The sequence below is a fragment of the Cnephaeus nilssonii genome (assembly GCF_951640355.1).
Source record: "Cnephaeus nilssonii genome assembly, chromosome: 21".
Taxonomy (NCBI): domain Eukaryota; kingdom Metazoa; phylum Chordata; class Mammalia; order Chiroptera; family Vespertilionidae; genus Cnephaeus; species Cnephaeus nilssonii.
Window position 1 is genome coordinate 2515939 of NC_137092.1, and position 22205 is coordinate 2538143.

A 22205-nucleotide genomic window follows, 5' to 3' on the forward strand; every position below is an offset into this window, starting at 1 on the left:
TAGTAGCGTTGCCGGTTTGGCTTTGCCTTCTCGTAGACGGCCGGCCCGCAGCCACGCCACACGCGCTTTCTGCATTATGTCCCTCACAGGTGGGCAAGTGGCTGCAGGCCGTGTTCTTCTACCTGAAGCAGATCCCGCGCTACCTGATCCCGTGCTACTTCGACGCCGTTCTGATTGGCACCTACACCACCCTCCTGGACACGGCGTGGAAGCAGATGTCCAGGTACCCGCAGAGCCTGGGAAGCAGGCACGCCTGTGCAGAAGCCGTGTGCGGTTCTGTTTGTACGTGCTCTGAGAAGACCGTGTAGAGAGCACAGACGCAGAGAGCCGAGAGCTTCTGTGAGTGGGTAGTGACAGTATCAGCCTCCTGTCATATGGAGCATACAGAAGCTGAGATGTTAAAATCTGTTCTGCCCGGCTGGCGTGGCTCAGGGGTTGAACGTCAACCCAGGAACCAAGAGGTCACTGGTTTGATTCCCGGTCAGGGCACATGCCCAGGTTGTGGGCTCCATCCCGTGTAGGGGGCGTGCAGGAGGCAGCCAATCCATGATTTTCTCTCATCATTGAAGCTTCTCTCTCTATCTCCCTCTCCCTTCCTCTCTGAAATCAATAAGAATATATATTTTATAAAATAAGTAAATAATAAAATGTTTGTGTTTCTACAAATAATACTTTTCAATGCTGCCACCTCCTTGCAGCTTCGTCCAGAACGGCTCTACCTTCGTGAAACACCTGTCGCTGGGCTCGGTGCAGATGTGCGGGGTGGGGAAGTTCCCCTGCCTGCCCCGGCTCTCGCCGGCCCTGCCCGATGTGCCCTACCGGCTGAATGAGGTCACGCGGGAGCAGGAGCAGTGCTGCGTGTCTCTGGCAGCAGGTGAGGCGTACGTATGTGCGTGCGAGGTGGGAATGCATACGAAAGAATACTTCAGAGAGGAAAAGCTATGGAAGTGATTGTTTATTGTATTTTAAAAATTTATCTTTATGGCTGAAAGTGGAAATGATCGTTTTTTAAAAAAAACACTCATGACGGTATCCAAGATCTTGTGTGACTGCTTAGCAAGACCTCACCGAGGACCACTTGTGAACATTATAACCGCGCTGCCCACGTGACTATGACTGTGCCGCGGGCATTTAGAGTCGGGTGTGCTTTTTATTGTGGCTGGTTAACTCTTTTCTCCTGCACGTTTCTGTAATTTTCAGCTCTTGCCATTTTGTATTTTTTTATGAGATACGTTTTACCACCTTTGTTCCATCATATTATACTTCTTTCCCAATTTTTAAAAAGCAACCCAACCTTGTAATGACCAAGAAATCGTGAAAAGGTTCTCTGCAGGCTGCAAAGCACGAAACGCTCGTTAAATAAGTTTGTGTTATGTGTCTGACTGCCGTCGAGTGCTTTAACTGTGTTATCGTCGGCATTCTTTCCTGCAAGTGGCATTGAAGCCTGAGCCAGTGACCGTGGCCTACACTCCCGATGGACTCTGGTAAACGAGACAGTGGGGTTTCTGTTAGGTTGGATCTTATTTTCTACTAGAGGCCCGGTGCACGAAATTCTTGCACAGGTAGGGTTCCTAGGCCTGGCCAGCAATCAGGGCTGATGGGGGCCTTCCAGCTGCCAGCCGGGGCCTTCCTTTGTTCCACACCGCCCCCTGGTGGTCAGCTCACGTCATAGCGAGTGAGCATCTCCTGGTCTCTTGGTCGAACTCCCAAGGGGACAATGTGCATATTAGGCTTTTATATATAGATAGACTGAGGAGAGACGTTCTGGCTTCAACAAGCAGGAAGACAGACAGACATGATAATGTGGATTAATATATGACTTTGCTGTGTTTTCGGTTAGGCTTGCCTCACTTTTCTTCTGGAATCTTCCGCTGCTGGGGCCGGGACACTTTCATCGCGCTGCGAGGCCTCCTGCTGCTCACGGGGCGCTACGTGGAGGCCAGGTAGGCACGCCCCAAAGAGGCGCAGGTCTCGGTCTGAACGCGCCTCTCCTGCTCTTCGGACTTGCCTTCTCATCCGCCTGCCCTCAGCATTCGGGTGTTTTATTATCGTTTTTCACAGGTTCAGGTTTACACGTTCATAGGGTTTCCACGGAGCGCACGTCTTTGATGTTAGTCAGTTCCAGTCCCTCACCTTGCAGGCCAGGCTGTTTCCAGATCTGCTCCTTTATCTCCGTTCCTGCACTCAGCACACCTCAGTCCATTTATGTTCTTCCACCTCTGAATGCTGTCATGTGGCCACAGCCAGCTGTGAGGTGGGGGGCGGGGCGTGAAGGTGGGCGGACGCCTGGACACTTGCCCATGGACAGAGGTCTTTGTGTTCAATGTTCAAGCGTAGGGATTGCTCTGCATGGGGAAGATCGCTAGCACGCTAAGCTCTTTTTAAAAAATACATTTTTATTGATTTTGAGAGAGAAAGGAAGGGAGAGGGAGAGAAGGATAGAAACATCAATGATGAGAAACATCATCGGTCAGCTGCCCCCGACTAGGGATCAAGCCCACAACCCGGACATGTGCCCTGACTGGGACTGAACTGTGGCCTCCTGGTTCAGGGGTCGACGCTCAACCACTGAGCTGCACCGGCCGAGCTAAGCTCTTATTCATCGGAAGCGTCACTGTCCACACTAACACCTTTCACTGTGCAGAATACCGTTTCCTGCTGTGCTGTTCTATAAGAGATGGTCGTTACACTGAGATATGGAATTTTAAATTCCTAAGTGGGTTAGCCAAAACGCCCTGCGGCCTGGACACGGTAAATGACTCTCCAAGGCCTACCGGTGGTCGCACTAGAATTGAAACCCGCCTTCTTATTTCTTAGTTTCCTGCTCTTTTTAGAATGCCACGCCACCCGCCTGCCACCTTAAAGATAAAGTGTCTAGTCCCAGTTTTTGAAAATTCATCATGTTCTTCAAGGTCAGCTTTTACCCATTTATTTTCTTTCATGTTTGCTTTGCTCTTCGTATCAGCTCTTTAAAATAATAGAGTGCAGCCCGGCTGGCGTGGCTCAGTGGGTGAGCATCGACTTAGGAACCAGGAGGTCATGGTTCAATTCCCGGTCAGGGCACATGCCCAGGTTGTGGGCTCCATCCCCAGTAGGGGGCGTGCAGGAGGCAGCTGATCCATGATTCTCTCTCATCATTACTATTTCTATTTCTCTCTCCCTCTCCCTTTCTCTCTGAAATCAATACAAATATGTATCTGTAATAATAAAAGCATAACATGCTAATTAGACCGGGCATCCTTCTAGACGACTTTCCAGACGAAGCTGGGGCTGTGAGAGAATCCCAGGTCCTGAGTGCCAGAGGGAAGCCGGTGCCAGCAGCCGGGGAAGGAAGGCCTACTCTTGCACGAATTTCGTGCACCGAGCCTCTAGTTTTTAAATAATAGAGTGCATGTTATGTGTGAAATACCAGGGATTTTAGAAGGAGACTCTATAGCTCGAAAACCTCCCAGCCACATCCCCGAGTCCACAGGTGAAACCCTGTCCCGGGGAGGGCCAGCCACACAGACGGTCAGCGACAGGGCCAGGGCGGCGAGCGAGGCTCCTGACTTCCAGCTCCGTGCCCCTTGTCTGCATGACCACTTCCCACGTGAAAATACCAAGAAACAGGGCAGGAGAGAAGGCGCACCCCACATGACGGCCGCCCGGAGGGACGTCTTGTCTTCGGTTTCTCCCGTGTTGTTGGTGTCCGTGTGCAGTGAGCCACGTGCCTCTGCTGTTCCAGGAACATCATCCTGGCCTTCGCCGGCACGCTGCGGCACGGGCTCATCCCCAACCTGCTGGGCGAAGGCACGTGCGCCAGGTACAACTGCCGGGACGCCGTGTGGTGGTGGCTGCAGTGCATCCAGGACTACTGCAGCCTGGTGCCCGGCGGCCTGGACCTCCTCCGCTGCCCCGTGGCCCGGCTGTACCCCACCGACGACTCCGCGCCTTTGCCCGCCGGCACGGTGGTAAGGACCCTCCCCCGCCGCCATTCCTTTTCCCATCATTCCTTTGGTACGGCTTCTCGTACAAAATCAGACGCAGTTAGGGATCCTTTAGACAGCACTGGCTACCTGGCACCTGCGGCCCGGGAGGGAGGGCAGCGCTGAGGCCTGCTCCTCCCTACGGAGCTGGGACGTGGTGAGAGAGTGCTCGATGAGAGGTGCATCAGGGGCCGAGGGAGAGTGATGAGGGTGCACAGGGGAGAGGTGATGGTGCACAGGGGAGAGGTGATGGTGCATAGGGGAGAGGTGATGGTGCACAGGGGAGAGGTGATGAGGGTGCATAGGGGAGAGGTGATGAGGGTGCACAGGGGAGAGGTGATGAGGGTGCAGCACAGGAGAGAGGTGATGAGGGTGCACAGGGGAGAGGTGATGAGGGTGCACAGGGGAGAGGTGATGAGGGTTCACAGGGGAGAGGTGATGAGGGTGCACAGGGGAGAGGTGATGAGGGTGCAGCACAGGAGAGAGGTGATGAGGGTGCAGCCCGTGGGAGAGGTGATGAGGGTGCACAGGGGAGAGGTGATGAAGGTGCAGCCTGTGGGAAGAGGTGATGAGGGTGCACAGGGGAGAGGTGATGAAGGTGCAGCCTGTGGGAGAGGTGATGAGGGTGCACAGGGGAGAGGTGATGAGGGTGCAGCCCGTCACTACCCGAAGAGGAGCCTGGGAGGTGCGGGGGCAGAGACGACCGAGGAGGTGGGCCTCAGGGGAGACGCCGGGCCTCAGGGGAGCCGCCAGGAAGTATCTAGCATGTAACCTCAGCTGAAGCTGCCCGGTGGGGGGGATTTCAGCAGTAATGAGGACGTGGTGGGAAGACCTCAAAGAGAATGGGATCACGGAGCTCCGTGGAGCGAAGCCAGGCCAGGGTGTTCCATGCAGCTCTGTGGGGCGTTTTGTGGGGGCCCCTGAGGGTCGTGAGAGCCCATGGACAGGTGAGCCAGGCTGGGGGGGCCTTGCCTACCAGTCCCGGGAGTTCAGAGTTTACCTTTTTTAATATGTTTTTTAATTGCTTTTTAGAGAGAGGGGAAGGGAGAGTGACAGAGAGATAGAAACATCGATGAGAGGGGAACATCATCTGTGGGCTGCCTCCTGCACGCCCCCCAGTGGGGATCGAGCCCACAACCCTGGGCATGTGCCCTGACTGGGAATCGAACCAGCGACCTCTTGGTTCTGGGGCCAACACTCAACCGCTGAGCCACGCCAGCTGGGCGGAATTTCCCTTTCTGTATAGTCAGCTAGTTCACTTATTCTCTGAACAGTTCGCTCTAGTAGAAACCGTACAAGCTCCCAGGATTCCTTTCCATGTGTCAGCCAAAGTATCAGTGAGTTCATGGCCCAGATGTGAGCAGTCGAATGACACTATCTATATATATAAAACCGTCCGACCGGTAGCTATGACACACAATGACCACCAAGGGGCAGACGCTCAACGCAGGAGCTGCCGAGCTGTGGTGACTTGGCAGCAGCGGTTCTCGGGTGATACACCCGGAACCAGAGAGGAGGGAGCCCGAGTCCAGGGTGCGTCACCCGAGAACCACCCCTCGGGGGATGTCGGACTGCTGGTTTCCGCCCGATCCCTGCAGGCCAGGCAGAGGGACCATCACTCCTCAGATGCCCTTCGCGCCATGGGGCTGCCCCAGGTGCGGCCGGCCGGGGAGGGACCACGGAAGGTTGGTTCCAGGGCATGTCCTGCCCGTCTCGCCCGGTCGCACCCCACCGGCCACCTAATTAATTTCCTTCCAATGTGCACGAATCCGTGCACCGGGCCAAAGGTCGACTGTACTATTCGGCGTCCCAGAGCCGCCTCTCTCCCAGCCCCACCCCTCATCCCACTTCTCCCCGCAAAGGAACGTAGATGTGTTCACACGACTGGAGTTGCGGGACTGGGGGGAGGTAAGAAAAGGGCACGTCTAACCCGGGCGCCGCCTGTGTCCCCGCAGGACCAGCCGCTGTTCGAGGTGATCCAGGAGGCTCTGCAGAGGCACCTGCAGGGCATCCAGTTCCGGGAGAGGAACGCCGGGCCCCAGATAGACCGCAACATGAAGGACGAAGGTACGCCCCCACACACCCGGCGTCGGTCCCCGGCCAGGGGAGCGCAACCTGACGTCGGCCACGGACGCGACACGTGGTCTGGTGTGCGGCACTCAGAACGCAGCCGCGGAAAGGGGGGACACAGTGCCTGACCCCACGGCGTAGCTCAGCTTCTCGAGGAGAGATCGAAAACTGCACCCCTTTAGTCCGCCCCGTGCGAGGTGGTTCGGTGGCTGCATTTACGATCACGATCACGGTCGCGAGTAATCGAGGGCTTGCGAGGCGCAGGGCACCGTGCTAACCACGTTGCACGTTTAGTCCCACTTTACACTCCTGCCAACACTGGGAGTGAGTTACGTGGTTCCCGTTTTTATTGCTAAGATGACTGGAGTGCAATAGCCTGTTACGAATAGGACTATGGACTTTTTTCTTTTCTTTTTTTGAAAGATTGTTTTATTGATTTTTAGGGAGAGAGAGAGAGAAACATCCATGTATGAGGGAAACATCAGTCCGCTGCCTCCTGCATGCCCTCTGCTAGGGGCCGAGCCCGCCGCCTGGGCATGAGCCCTGACCGGGACTTAAACTGGCAGCCTTCCCGTGCACAGGACGATGCCCAGCCACCTGAGCCACACTGGCCAGGACACTTTTTTATAACACTTCCGTTTTTCATGGAAAATGATAAGCTTTCTAAGTGATCGACTCCAGGTATTTCAGATAACTCACTAACTCAAAAATTACATTTTTTAAAAAATATATTTTATTGATTTTTTACAGAGAGGAAGGGGAGGGATAGAGAGTCAGAAACATCGATGAGAGAGAAACATCCATCCGCTGCCTCTTGCACACCTCCTACTGGGGATGTGCCTGCAACCAAGGTACATGCCCTTGACCGGAATCGAACCTGGGACCCTTCAGTCCACAGGCCGATGCTCTATCCACTGAGCAAAACCAGTTGGGGCCAAAAATTACATTTTAGACAGTAATTAACCCTATTTAGTGAACTTCGTGTTGGTAGTGGTAACATACAAATTTTACACCCATTATATATATACTATAAATTGTATGTTTTTAAGTTTATCTTCCATGATCACATAAGACTCAGCCACACACACACACACACGTGGTTGAATACATTACTCTTGTCCGTGATTTAAACGTTTGCAGAAAAGGTAGCTGACGCATGTCCTTTGGCAACTTGTTCACTCAAAACACTTGCTTTGGGGGTGGATCCATGGGACTCGGGCAAACCCAGCCGCTCCTCTTCAGGGCCGTGGCTCTCCATTAGGGATGGAGCCCCGGGCCGACCCGCCCTCTGCTCGGCAGTGACTTAGAGTCTCGCTCACGAGCAGGACGGCGATGGCCTCCTGGGCTCCGTCCCCACGCCACGCGGGCGGGCTCCCCCGGAGAGTGTGTCCGGAGCGAGCACCCCGTGGGGGAAGGCGCACGTTTCCACGCTGAAGGTCTTCCCAGCTCGCCACAGTCCTCGTCCCTGCCCGTCGTACTCCTTTCACCTGGCGTCCCTGTCTCCTTCGGCTCTCCCAGGTTTCAACATCACCGCAGGAGTGGACGAGGAGACGGGATTTGTGTACGGAGGAAACCGCTTCAACTGCGGCACGTGGATGGATAAGATGGGGGAGAGCGACCGAGCGAGGAACCGAGGCATCCCGGCCACGCCCAGGCACGGCTTCTCTGTGGCGCTTATAGAGTTACACCCCTTCTTTTTCCTTTTCTTTTCTTTTTAAATATATTTCTATTGATTTCAGAGCGGAAGGGGGAGATAGAGAGAGAGAGAGAGAGAGAGAGAGAGAGAGAGAGGAACATCAATGATGAGCATCATGGATCAGCTGCCTCCTGCACGCCCCCTGCTGGGGATCAAGCCAGCAACCCAGGCATGTGCCCCGATGGGAATCAAACCTGGGACCCTTCAGTCTGCAGGTCAAGGCCCTACCCACTGAGCCACACCAGCCAGGGCTGCGGATGCTCTTGCAGACCTGTTTGTTTGGGTCTGTTGTGAGCTCTCGGCTTCCCTTTCCTTTTCCTTCAACGCGAGCTCTCAGACGGTGATGCGCGACTCCCGGCTTCCTCCTCCAGCCCGTCCCCGTGTTTGCCATCCCTTCCCTGGGACTCAGTGACCGCTGAGTCCTCACCCCCGCTTGCCCGCCGCCTCTCCTTCCATCCGTAATCTCCCTTCTGCTCCAAAGCGTTTTTAAAAACACGACACGAAGGTAGGCAATGGCAGATAGTCGGGAGCGAGACCCCTCGTGCACCGTCCCTTAGCGGGAGTGTCTGCAGAGCGTGGTTTCCATGACGCGGCGGTTGGACAGCTCACCGCGGCCCGGTCGCCTGCCCGGTAGGCCGTGCTCGCACGGCTCCGACTCAGGGAACGAAGCGTGTCTTTCCCTGCAGAGACGGGTCCGCCGTGGAGATCGTGGGCCTGAGCAAGTCTGCCGTCCGGTGGCTGCGGGACCTGGCCCGGAAAAACATCTTCCCGTACCGCGAAGTCACGGTGAACAGACACGGTGAGCGTCCCCCGTAGTGAGGGGGAAACTCGGGGTGCGCGGTCCACGGTCCTAACCTCCCGGCCATCATCTGACGCGATGAGCTGGTCACGGGCAGCCCTCAGGTCAGGAGGGAGAAAGCCTTCATGTCCCGGCAGGCCTGTCCCCACGCCTCCCAGCAGCTCCGAGTGAGGGGTGAGAGGCATCGTTACTACCCCCGGCTGCTTTTCCGCTTCCCCGCGGGACTGTGAGCGTGTGGCTTTCCGAACCATCGGGAAACCGTTGCACCTCTGCCCCTAGGCCTGTTCTGCCCGGGGGGACTCCACGGGAGCCACACGCATGGTTTCAGGTTGCCCACTAAGCACATGGGTGTGTCTGAGCGCTCGCAATGTCACGCCGTGTGCACTGTTTCAGGAAAGGCCGAGAAGGTCTCCTACGAGGAGTGGGACCGGAGGATCCAGGACCACTTCGAGAAGCTGTTCTACGTGTCCGAGGACCCGGCCGACCCCAACGAGAAGAACCCCGAGCTGGTGCACAAGCGGGGCATCTACAAGGACAGCTACGGCGCGTCCAGCCCGTGGTGCGACTACCAGCTCCGGCCCAACTTCGCCATCGCCATGGTGGTGGTGAGTGACGCGAGCCGGCCTCACGTGTCAGAGCATGTGCGAGGGTTTGTGTAGATCCTTATGCCCAACTGTTTTCACTGAACTGATCGAAAGTACATTGCTTCCCAGCCGGTGTTAAATGCTCTATTCTCGTTAATGAAGCCGTATGCTGTCGCCCCTGGCCTAGGGTGACCAGATCGTCCCGCTTTTGGCGGGACAGTCCCGATTTTTAACAACTTGTCCCACATCCCACGGCGTTTTAATAGGGACTTTTTTAAAACGCTGTGGGACACGGAACAAATTGTTAAAAATCGGGACTGTCCCACCAAAAGCGGGACGATCTGGTCACCTTACCCTAGCCAGTCACACTCAGTGTGGACACAGAAAACGGTGGGTGATGGCGAATGAAGTCATCACATCATAGCACATAAGAAAGAAGGCGAGGCGTCGGGCAAGTGGGCAGCTGGATCAGGTAGCGGGGCCAGATCCAGCGTGGCCACGGGCCCCGCCCAGCTGCCTGGACAGCTGAGGACACCCGCACCTCCCTCACCCCCATCTCCCGCACCCATATCACCCGCACCTGCACCTGCACCTCCCTCACCCTCATCTCTCTCACCCGCATCTCCCACACCCACATCTCCCTCACCCCCATCTCCCTCACCCCCATCTCCCTCACCCGCATCTCCCACACCCACATCTCCCTCACCCCCATCTCCCTCACCCCCATCTCCCACACCCACATCTCCCTCACCCACATCATCCACACCCCCATCTCCCTCACCCGCATCTCCCACACCCACATCTCCCTCACCCCCATCTCCCTCACCCCCATCTCCCACACCCACATCTCCCTCACCCACATCATCCACACCCCCATCTCCCTCACCCACATCACCCACACCTGCATCTCCTTCACCCACATCACCCGCACCTCCCGCACCTGCACCTCCCTCACCCGGTCAGGGCACAGGTCCAGGTTGGGGGCTCGATCCTGAGTAGGGGGCGTGCAGGAGGCAGCCGATCTATGACTCTCTCTCATCGTGGATGTTTCTACCTCTTTCTCCCTCTCCCTTCCTCTCTGAAATCAACAAAAAAATTTTTTTAAAAATGAATGCAGACTCTTAGTCACCGATGCTCTCTCCTTCTGCGTGTCACGTGCTACTGGAGGCAGGGCCTTCTGTGTTCATTCGGCCCCAGAGCGGGCAGTGGTGACGGGTGGACTTCAGGGAGGCCCGGGAGCCTCCGGAGGGCGAAGGGTTCGGCTCCGCATGGGCTGCTCCGTGGCAGCCGCACAGCTTCCCCTCGGGGCGGTGCGCTGTGGGGACCCACAGGAGGAACCCCAGCAGCTGCCTCGTTTCCAGGGCAAGCCCGGCGCCTCCCATCAGCCCGTTGTGTGGCTCCCGGTGGGCGTCGGCACTGGGGCTCCGGCCACGCTGGGTCTAAAGTGGCTTTTCCCCGCGGATAGCAGTTCACGTCCCCCTGGGAGTGGAACCCACTCTTGTGACCTCACGGGCGCGCGTTTGTGTGTGACGTCCCGTAGGCCCCCGAGCTGTTCACGGCGGAGAAGGCGTGGAAGGCCCTGGCCATGGCCGAGGAGAAGCTGCTCGGGCCCCTGGGCATGCGGACCCTGGACCCAGAGTAAGTCGCGGTGTGAGCGTTAAGAATGGGGCTCGGCTTCTCGGGAACGTGGGGTACTCCGTGAACGTGGGGTACGCCGTCATCTCGCATGAAAACCTGGAGCCGGAGCCAGGTGCGCACATTAAGCATGCCGTCGCTACCGCTACCGTCTGGCATTCACCGTAACTGTTCTGTCAGCAGAAATCTCTGACATTGCATTCACACTTAGTTTTTATTTTTTTTTAAATATATTTTTATTGATTTCAGAGAGGAAGGAGAGGGAGAGAGAGAGAGAAACATCAATGATGAGAGAGAATCATTGATCGGCCGCCTCCTGCACGTCCCTCACTGGGGATCGAGCCCACAACCCGGGCCTGTGCCCTTGACCGGAATCAAACCCTTCTAGCGTGGAGGTGACTGTGGAGACACTGAAGTACAGACACAGCGTCTCCTCGGAGCTGTCCTCATCCTCCAGCGGCTGCTCCTCCCCCTTCTGTGCCATCGTTTTTGTTGACGCCGATACGTCCTTTTGTCTTTATGTTCTGATTACAAGTCTGTGCATTTTCCATTTCTCCCCTTCCCCAGCTTCTATCTTTTCTTGAGTTCCTAGTGCCCTGTCCTTCTCCTGTTTGCCCTTCAGTTGGAAGCCATCATCCATACACCCAATCCTCTAGCGCCCCGTTCTCTGTCCATCTCCCCACTGACCGCGCACTCGCGTCAGCCCTGAGCGTCGGGTTGTGTGTGTGCGCGTCCCTGCGCGCTGAGCGTCCCCCACGTTTTCCGAGGTGGCAGGAGCCACTGGCCAACACGAACACCCACAGTTGATGCAACTCATGTGGCAAGTTCCGCCTCCCTCGCGCAAAGAAAGAAAAGGAGTCATTTCATTCCGCGGAGCGTAGGGAGCCGCCTCGTGTTGTCTGCCGCAGTCAGTCTGTCATGCTTCGGTTTATACGTGTGTGTAAATTCCCTGGGTATCCCGTTGCTGCCTATAATCCGATAATGTCCCTATTGAAGCTCATTTTAAAATGATTTCACGGAGAACTTTAAAACACAACCTTGCCAATTTGTCACCGTTCAGAAGACTGTACCTTTAGTGACCACTGATTCAGATTGGTCTGTGTGTACGTCCATTGTCATAGGCACATGAGAGGCCTAGGAGATAGTTCACTGTGTGTATGTCCATTGTCATAGGCATATGAGAGGCCTAGGAAATAGTTCACTGTGTGTATGTCCATTGTCATAGGCACATGAGAGGCCTAGGAAATAGTTCACTGTGTGTATGTCCATTGTCATAGGCATATGAGAGGCCTAGGAGATAGTTCACTGTGTGTATGTCCATTGTCATAGGCATATGAGAGGCCTAGGAGATAGTTCACTATGTGTATGTCCATTGTCATAGGCATATGAGAGGCCTAGGAAATAGTTCACTGTGTGTATGTCCATTGTCATAGGCACATGAGAGGCCTAGGAAATAGTTCACTGTGTGTATGTCCATTGTCATAGGCATATGAGAGGCCTAGGAGATAGTTCACTATGTGTATGTCCATTGTCATAGGCATATGAGAGGCCTAGGAAATAGTTCACTGTGTGTATGTCCATTGTCATAGGCACATGAGAGGCCTAGGAAATAGTTCACTGTGTGTATGTCCATTGTCATAGGCACATGAGAGGCCTAGGAAATAGTTCACTGTGTGTATGTCCATTGTCATAGGCATATGAGAGGCCTAGGAGATAGTTCACTGTGTGTATGTCCATTGTCATAGGCATATGAGAGGCCTAGGAGATAGTTCACTATGTGTATGTCCATTGTCATAGGCATATGAGAGGCCTAGGAAATAGTTCACTGTGTGTATGTCCATTGTCATAGGCACATGAGAGGCCTAGGAGATAGTTCACTGTGTGTATGTCCATTGTCATAGGCACATGAGAGGCCTAGGAGATAGTTCACTGTGTGTATGTCCATTGTCATAGGCACATGAGAGGCCTAGGAAATAGTTCACTGTGTGTATGTCCATTGTCATAGGCACATGAGAGGCCTAGGAGATAGTTCACTGTGTGTATGTCCATTGTCATAGGCACATGAGAGGCCTAGGAAATAGTTCACTGTGTGTATGTCCATTGTCATAGGCACATGAGAGGCCTAGGAAATAGTTCACTGTGTGTATGTCCATTGTCATAGGCACATGAGAGGCCTAGGAAATAGTTCACTGTGTGTATGTCCATTGTCATAGGCATATGAGAGGCCTAGGAGATAGTTCACTGTGTGTATGTCCATTGTCATAGGCACATGAGAGGCCTAGGAGATAGTTCACTGTGTGTATGTCCATTGTCATAGGCACATGAGAGGCCTAGGAAATAGTTCACTGTGTGTATGTCCATTGTCATAGGCACATGAGAGGCCTAGGAAATAGTTCACTGTGTGTATGTCCATTGTCATAGGCATATGAGAGGCCTAGGAAATAGTTCACTGTGTGTATGTCCATTGTCATAGGCATATGAGAGGCCTAGGAGATAGTTCACTGTGTGTATGTCCATTGTCATAGGCATATGAGAGGCCTAGGAAATAGTTCACTGTGTGTATGTCCATTGTCATAGGCACATGAGAGGCCTAGGAAATAGTTCACTGTGTGTATGTCCATTGTCATAGGCATATGAGAGGCCTAGGAAATAGTTCACTGTCACCAATGTTAGTGTCAGGGTGACTCCTGGAAGGCAAGCGAGCTGGACGATTTCTAGATTTTTGCATCAGCCAGTGTGGGTCAGTCATTCCCTAAGGCGCCATTAAGTGGCTCTGAGCTCTGGGTCTGCTCCCTTAAGGTTACATGGGCGGTGAGCGGGAGACAGAATAACATGGTTGTCTTAGCTCTGCCGTGGAACCTTTTCCCGATGCCTCCTGCATCGTCTCTTTTCACCGCAATGTCACTCCTGTTCCAGCGACATGGTGTACTGCGGGGTGTATGACAACGCCTTGGACAACGACAACTACAACCTGGCGAAAGGCTTCAATTACCACCAAGGACCGGTGAGAATTCCATTTCTGTTTTCTGAGTTTTCAGGTTTTCTTCAAAGAACGCCCAGTGTTCCCAGCTCCCGCGTGCCTTCACTCGCTGAATCTTCTCTTCCAGGAGTGGCTGTGGCCGGTTGGGTATTTTCTTCGTGCCAAATTGTACTTTTCCAAATTGATGGGGCCGGAGACCAACGCCAAGACGATATTTCTGGTTAAAAACGTCCTTTCTCGGCATTATGTTCATCTCGAGAGGTAAGTCGCGAAAGGCATGCCATGTCCATCACGAGTATTGCGTCAGGTCGGAAAGCGGCATTTCCTTAGGATCCACGGCTGCTCACTCGAGTCGCCCCAATGAAACGGGGACGTTTTACTCTCACACGAGGTCTGTGAGGGAGTCCCACCCTCCTTTCATTATGCTGGGATATTTGTTTTACTTCTAAGACTTCATTGCATGATTTATGCATGTGAAATAGTCTTTCCCTTTAAACTTCAGCTGCTAGTGTATTTTCGGATAGGGTTAGCACAAAATAAATACAAAAAAAATGGGCTTTCTGAGTGAACAGATTTAAAGATAGATCGATAAATAATTTCCCGAAATGCTCTCCTTGTCATTAAAACATCAGAGCTGGTCTTTTGGCTCTCGTTTCAAACCCATTTGTCACACCCTTTGTCCTGTTAGCAGATAAATAACTTTCAGAGTTATATGTCCTTATACAGCGAGAAAGTTCAGTCAAAAGCTCTTATGTCCCAAATTCTAGATTAAACCTGAATATATATGTACAGCTGATTGCTCAGAATAATTGTGCACAAACAGCATGATTGTATCTCCTTTGTCATGAGAGCCTGAGGGACCTCCGTGTGTCCCCATGAACGGGTGTGTTTGCTTCAGTACAGTCACGGGAACCCCCTGCACACTTCTCTCTCATCGGGATGTGAGTGTGTGTGACGGGAGCACCCCCACATCCCAGCCGGCACCGCCCCCAGCATTGCTCATGATCTGCACCGAGCTCCGCTCTCTCCCCTCTGCCCAGGGGAAGTCAGTGCCTCTCGCCCCGCCCGGTCATTTTTCTCCTTCCACCTGTGGTCCCCCCCTCCCCCACCTGTCCCATGGCCTTGCTCCAAGGGTTACCCTCCACTTGATCTTCGCACCTGCCGGCTGGCGTTTGTGAACTCAGGCAGAGCCGCCCGTTTGCTGGGGCTGCAGTAACAAAGCACCACAGCTGAGTGGTTCCAGGGACAGAAATAGTCTCCGGCGCATCCCTTACTAGGGTGCTGTTCTCCAAGTGTCCACAAGACGGCGCTATTGCAACGCCGCATTCTCTAGGTCTACCCATTTGGTTTTCTTTGCAGAATGGCAGAATTCATTGCTAAGGTGCTGTTCTCAGGAGCCTGACATGCAGGCGTGGGTGGCCCGTGCCCCCTCAGAGGTGCCGGGGGAGGGCGGGTCTCCTCCAGCCCCCTCTCCAGCTCCCAGAGCGCCACGCGGCGTTCCCCCTCTGCTCCGCCCGTGTCCGCGTGTCCCCGTTTTATAAGGACACCGGCCAGATTGGATCAGGGCCTCCGACTGCACCTTAACTGATGTCCTCTGCAGCAGCCCTGCATGCCACGCAGTCCGCTTCTGAGGTCCTGGGGCGAGGCCTCCCGCACCCTCACAGGCCCCCGGGCCCCCACTGCTCCCCGCTTCCCTCTCACGTCGCTTGACACTTGGAAACAAACACTGTCTACAGCTCCCATTTCTCTGTGGCAGTTTTTCAAAACGTGGCACGAGCTGGTGGTGTTAGTTATTACTCAAAGTATCTCCACATCCACCTCCTGGAGTTACTTTTCTAGTCTTCTTGTGAAATACTGGGTAGCTACAGAAAAGCATAGGTAACATAGCCACGCGCCTCAGAGAATAGTAACGAAACAAACATGCTCCCAGGACCCAACGGAAGACAGGAAGCGTCACAGAAATTCTGTATTTTTAAATTTACGTTCTGTATTTGAGAGCTTCCATTGAAATGGAGAATACCCTTGATAGGCTAATAACACTATTCTGATAGCCACCTCTGCGAGTCGTCAACCTCCATGAACCTCTGTAAACAGGAATCGCTATATGGCACCTACCTCACAGGGCTGCTAGAAGCATTGAAATGAGATCACGTATATAAAGCTCTTAGTAGAAGAACACAATAAATGCACAATGAATACCAGCTGTATTCTTCAGCAGAAGGAGGAATTAGAATGAGGAATTATAATTATTCAGCAGAATGAGGAGTTGGCATGGAAATGCACGTTGTTTTTAATCGCCACCTTTCACCTAATCATAATTGTATGTTTCTTCATTGTTTCACGTTAGTTTTACAGTTTCCTCCAGATCAAACTTAATACATCTAATTTGAGTCTCATGAGCTTACTCCGCAAGGAATGAAATTAGGCCCCAGAGGTATTGGTCTCCCTTCCTACGTATCGCTTGGAATGGAAGTTTCTCCTGTGTGTTCCCTCCCTAACGGGATTCCTTTGTATCTGAAAGTCTTCAATCCCAAAGATCGAATAGCAAAGAATAATGTCCATCCAGACTCTCCATACACACTCTTTAGGGGGTCCTGCTTCGGAGCTATTCGGAGCTAAAGACCCTGCGTGTTTTCTATACGAGAAGGCAGAATCCGCAGGCTCTCACCTGTTGTGTTAACCCCTCGGGATCCGTGTCCGATTACGTCTCAAACGGCTTTTCTCTCTTCGAGGTCGCCTTGGAAAGGGCTCCCGGAGCTGACCAACGAGCACGGCCAGCACTGCCCCTTCAGCTGCGAGACGCAAGCCTGGTCCATCGCCACGGTCCTCGAAACGCTCTACGACTTGTAGCGGACTCCGGGGGTTCGTTACGTGGGCAGCGCCTTGTGCGTGGGAGCAGGGATGCAGGGCAAGTGCTGTACATGCACCGGCTCAGGTCACAGGGAAAGTCGCACTCATACAACATGGGTGCACAGTTAGATCAAGCCTGTAAAAGCAATGGTTGTGTTTTGGGTTTTTTTAATGTACATAGGTAGCTTTTGATTGGAGTCAGAGAGACAATCATCATTACCAAGGGATGATGATTTCCTTTCGAATTCAGTCAGTCCCCTTCGAATGCTTACAAAGAACGAGTGGGCAACGCAGAGTTTGAGAAAAGAGAAATCATGCACTCTTCTGTTTGTGCATGAGCGAAATGAAACGGGAGCCGGGGACCCATTGTCCCCAGTCACACAGCACGGACTGAATTCGGCTGTGGTTTGATGGATGGCCTTGCCGTTGGCTGTAGTATTTCTAGCACCTTCCCACCGCATTCAATAGCTATTCAATGAATGGTGAGTTCCGGAAGGGTCCGCCTATAATATGTGTTCAGAAATGGGGCACCGAGGGTCAGACGTGCTTTTATTTTTTCACGGAGATATTAGTATGTGTTTTATCATTAACACCAACAGTATATTTAATACCACTTTTGCTAATGATGCCTAGGATAGAGGAAAAAGCCACCAAGCATGAGGAATGTATTTCCTAAAAAAACAGTTTTATAAAATTCTTCAGTTTCAGGTTCATACGATGAGATGGTTTACATTTTTAAAGTGCAAAAACGGTGGGCCTGCTGGTGAGAACTTTACGGGGAAAATGCTATATTCATTTTCTAAAACGGAGCAACTATTCTCAGTCTGTGTGTGAGTGTGCTGATAGGTCATAGTAGCTCCTGGTTTCCCGTGAACCCAGGCCCGCCGTTGACCCGTGGAGCCTGAAGAAGTGTCTCCATATAATAAAAATAGAGCTAGAACTCCTGTCCTTACCTTTAACTCAGGACCATCATTTCTGACGTGTCTTCAGCTGTCCTGCCTGGGGGGCAGGTGCCACTTCTGTGTCTGCGTGCCAAGAAAATAAAAATCTCTCCTCCTCGTCTCCATGTGCCTTCCTTCCTGCCTTTACCCGTGAGCCAACCCGCGGACGCCGCCTGCCATGTCGTTCGGGCTGGGTGTTGGGGCCCTGGTCTCTTTGCAGGATGTGTCGGGGCACAGACAGAAGGAAGCGTTTGGGCTGCTTGGTCATTTGTTTAATGTTGATGTGAGGAATGAAATAAACGTTTGATGTATCAATAGACCTGCTGGCGACTCCGCGCTCCCCTGGGATTTCGCAAAACCCGGTTCAGGGCGGAGACGCTGGTCTCGGTCATCAGGAACCAGGGCCAGCACCTCATGGCAAAGGATATTCTGTCACGTTCCAGGGAATGTCAGCTCACTGTCTCCTACGTTCTGTGAGCAGCGGTGTGCAATAGCCTATTCGCTTATTTTAATCAGTAGTTTCTCCAAATGATTGTTCCTCTTCTTTAATATACTAGTATATATTTTTATTTACTTCAGAGAGGAAGGGAGAGAGAGAGACAGAAACATCCATGATGAGAGAGAATTGGCTGCCTCCTGCACGCCCCACACTGGGGATCGAGCCCGCAACCCGGGCATGTGCCCTTGACCAAATCAAACGGGCTACCTCTGGGTTCCTGGGTGGACGCTCAACCACTGAGCCACACCGGCGGGGCTTCCCTTTTTTTAAGCAACTTCAAAGCACTAACTCTATGACCTGGAGAGACTGTCTATCTGCTGGAAGCCAGTTCCAGCACGTCATAATTGCAAGAGTTTCATCGAAAGGTTGATGGAACTTGGGGACTCACCAAGGGCTGAGTCACATATGTTATCGCCTGTTGGAATGGCTAAAGGCATTTTTCCAAACCTGAAAAGGATGATTGTTTACTGCCAGACAGCTCAGGGCAGTGGTCGGCAAACTCATTAGTCAACAGAGCCAAATATCAACAGTACAACGATTGAAATTTCTTTTGAGAGCCGAAAACCGACTTCTGTGCATGGGCCACGAAGTTTCAATCGCACTGTACGTGCGCGCCCGCACGTGGTATTTTGTGGAAGAGCCACACTCAAGGGGCCAAAGAGCCGCATGTGGCTCGCGAGCCGCAGTTTGCCGACCACTGGCTCAGGGCATCTTAATCTACATGCTATTGCCTCCTGCTGGCCAAACACCTGAACAGCCGTAGCCTATTCCCCATTCTGACAATGGACTCTGTGGACAAAACCCTACCTTTTGAAGTGTATTATCTCCACCTTGCCTTAGGACGAATTGTGTTAATAAAAAGCAAGGGGTCCTGAGACAAGGAGAACTTGGTTTCTTCAGCTAGGCTCCTCTGACCCCCAATGCCTTTCAAAATTATCTTTCGTCTCTGGACTCTTAAGTTACACACAGCCTTTCTCCAGATTGCTGAACCCTTCTGAATGCCGGAACAAGAACTCCGGCATCTATCAAGTGAAACGAAGGCTTGCCCAACCTGCTGGCACCCCCTCTGCTTCCTCAGAAATAAGCGTGCGGCCCACAGAGGGTCCGCAGGGCTGTGTTTCCCATAGCGTTCATTATTTAGCTTCCAAGTGATCGCAGGTGGCAGTTTTATCAAATACCCCAGCGCGTAACAGAGGTCACCATCATTCCAGCTGACGTTACCCTCGGCCAGTGCCACCATACCACACCCCATCTCTGCCCATCAATCTTTTTAAAAATATATATATATATATATATTATTGATTTTTTTTACAGAGAGGAAGAGAGAGGGATAGAGAGTTAGAAACATCGATCAGCTGCCTCCTACTGGGAATGTGCCCTCAACCAAGGTACATGCCCTTGACCGGAATCGAACCTGGGACCTTTCAGTCCGCAGGCCGACGCTCTATCCACTGAGCCACACCGGTGAGGGCTGCCCATCAATCTTAATGATGCACAATACAAAGCCTTACGTTTTGTCTATGCTGCGTGCCCAATGCTGGGGCCTCACTCTGCACCTCCGCCCTCCAGGATACAGGCTGAGAGAGCAGGCAGGGCCGTGAGCACGCCAGGCTCAAAAGCAGAGGGAGAGTCGAAGAAGGTCACAAATTGACAATTGGATGCTATGACCCTGAATGGCACACATACTCCTCTTACAACTGATTGGCCAGAACGAGTCATGTGGTCCCACTCAACCCAGAGAGAGAGGAAATGCAACCTACCATATGGCCTGAAGGCAGCTAGCAGGAAATACTTGGTATGCAGCATAATCCAACTGCATATGGGGTGTCTAGTCAAATGCACTCTAGGCCTGGCCGGCGTGGCTCAGTGGTTGTGTCAGCCTATGAACCAGGAGGTCACAGTGCGATTCCCAGTCAGGGCACATGCCTGGGGTTGGGGCTCGATCCCCAGTAGGGCCATGCAGGAAGTAGCCAATCGATGATTCTCTCTCATCACTGATGTTTCTTTCTCTCCCTCTCTGAAATCAATAAAAATGCATTTTTTTAAAAAATGTTCTCTCGATGGGTGAATCAAGACCCATGTGCCTAGAATTGCAGCCCGCCCCCCATTCCCAGCCCTGCGGCCCTGAGCGCTTCCCAGCACAGCCCATGCTCCCACACTCTCCTGGTCGCCCAGAGGCGTCTGGGGTGACACTGCCAGGTGAGTAGGCCAGGTAGAGGGGAACCCCAACACTTCCATTTGCAATTCACCTGGACTCCGAGATGAAGCCAGTTCCTTGCCCCAGGCCACCAAGCTGGTCCCCCACCAAGCTTGTCCCCCACCAAGCTGGTCTCCACCAAGCTGGTCCCCCACCAAGCTGGTCCCCCACCAAGCTGGTCTCCACCAAGCTGGTCCCCCACCAAGCTGGTCCCCCACCAAGCTGGTCCCCCACCAAGCTGGTCTCCACCAAGCTGGTTTCCACCAAGCTGGTCCCCCACCAAGCTGGTCCCCCACCAAGCTGGTCTCCACCAAGCTGGTCCCCCACCAAGCTGGTCTCCACCAAGCTGGTCCCCCACCAAGCTTATCCCCCACCAAGCTGGTCCCCCACCAAGCTGGTCCCGCAAGCAGGGACGCAGAGCGTCAGGTCATCGAGGTAGCTTTGGGCAGAATCTGAAAGCCCCACCTTCCAGGGAGCAAGCCTGCAGGGTGACCCCAGGTCCTGAAGGGGTGGCGAGAGCAAACGCCTCACTCCCGGGAATCACCCCGACTCCAAGACCCAGCAAGTCTGTGGACAGGAAAAGCTCCCCAGAAGCCCTCCTGGCTCGTGGGTGAAACGAAGAGCAAGGTCACTTCCCGCTGGTCGGGCGGGAGTCCTCCATGCGAAAGGACCCACGGCTGCGGTCCGCACGGGAGGGGCATCGCTGCGTCCTCCGAGGGCCGCGTGATGGACGGTCGTTAGTCCTTGTTCGCCCTGAATAACTGACACGGCGCCAGATGAACCCGCTTGGCAGCTTGCAGGAACCAACTGGTTTTTCTCCTTCGTGAACTGGGATTTCAAGTTCACAGTTTGAAGAACATAACTGGGTAGGAACAAAGCATACCTGAGGGTAATTCTCTAAACACTGACTTTTTTTTTTTTTTTTTTTTGCGTTTTTCGCTGTTTTGAACAGACATCTTAAATATCACCATAGTCCCCACTCCCTTATTTGTTGTCTTTTTCTTTTTTTGTTGTTGTTAATCCTCACCCAAGGATATTTTTCCATTGATTCTTAGGGAGAGTGGAAAAGAGTGAAAGACAGAGAGAACCATTGATGTGAGAGAGACACATCTATTGGTGCCTCCTGCACGCGCCCCAACCAGGGCTCCGGGCCGGGGAGGAGCCTGCAGCCACGGACCACTGTGCGTGCCTTTGACCAGAATCGAACCTGGGACCCTTGGGTCCGCAGGCCAACTCAGCTCTAACCACTGAGTCCGACCGGCGAGGGCTGATTTGTTGTCTTTTCTTTTTTTTTTTTGTTTCTTACTATAAACCCATTCAAGTCCCTAAACTACCAGCCACGGAGCGGGGACTGGGACTTTGCGCAATGCTCACAGTGTCCGCTGCGCCAGTACCATTCGATCTGGTCTCCATTTCTCCGGCGCCGATGGAAACCTGTCATTGTGCAATGTTTGAATGCGTTCATGCTTCCAACAGGGTTGCCAGAATTTGCAGATAAAAATACAGGCTATGCAGTTCAATCTGAATTTCTGGTAAACAATGGATTATTTTTAGTATAAGTATATCCCCGATTTTGTACACACGAAACACTGATCCCTTGTGTATTTGACATTTCAATGCAGCGAGGTGTCCTACGTGTTATCTGGCAACCCCAACCCACTGCGTGGAGACGCACGCCCTGTTTGGCTCTGGCTGCCCTGACGCTGACAGGTGGTTCTCCTTTGTCTGACCTTCCGCTGCCAAGGTTTTGCCTTTGCGGTTGTTTCCACAGGGAGCCCGAAGCCCGCCCTTTGCCCTGTGTCCCCAGGCTGCCCGTTTTCTCTCTTCTTTCATGGCCATCTCTGTTTTCACTGATACTTCTTTTATAAATTTACTAGTGGCCCGGTGCATGAAATTCATGCACGGGGGTGGGTGTCCCTCCGCCCAGGCTGCACCCTCTCCAATCTGGGACCCCTCAGGGGATGTCCCACTGCCGGTTTAGGCCCAATC

General features: G+C 53.1%; 1 protein-coding gene across 1 annotated transcript in view; it reads left to right on the top strand.

Moving 5' to 3' along the window:
• The window catches only part of AGL (amylo-alpha-1,6-glucosidase and 4-alpha-glucanotransferase), a 45882-nt gene extending 28241 nt beyond the window's left edge, over positions 1-17641 (top strand). Inside the window, exons 23-34 of the mRNA XM_079761199.1 lie at positions 90-223; positions 699-874; positions 1841-1943; positions 3725-3950; positions 5921-6032; positions 7554-7689; positions 8418-8530; positions 8924-9135; positions 10655-10752; positions 13666-13753; positions 13857-13990; positions 16462-17641. Of these exons, the coding sequence (XP_079617325.1) occupies positions 90-223; positions 699-874; positions 1841-1943; positions 3725-3950; positions 5921-6032; positions 7554-7689; positions 8418-8530; positions 8924-9135; positions 10655-10752; positions 13666-13753; positions 13857-13990; positions 16462-16579 (1650 nt within the window). The 3' untranslated portion in view covers positions 16580-17641. The remainder of the gene's footprint in view (positions 1-89; positions 224-698; positions 875-1840; positions 1944-3724; positions 3951-5920; positions 6033-7553; positions 7690-8417; positions 8531-8923; positions 9136-10654; positions 10753-13665; positions 13754-13856; positions 13991-16461) is intronic.
• The last annotated feature ends 4564 nt before the right edge of the window (positions 17642-22205 follow it).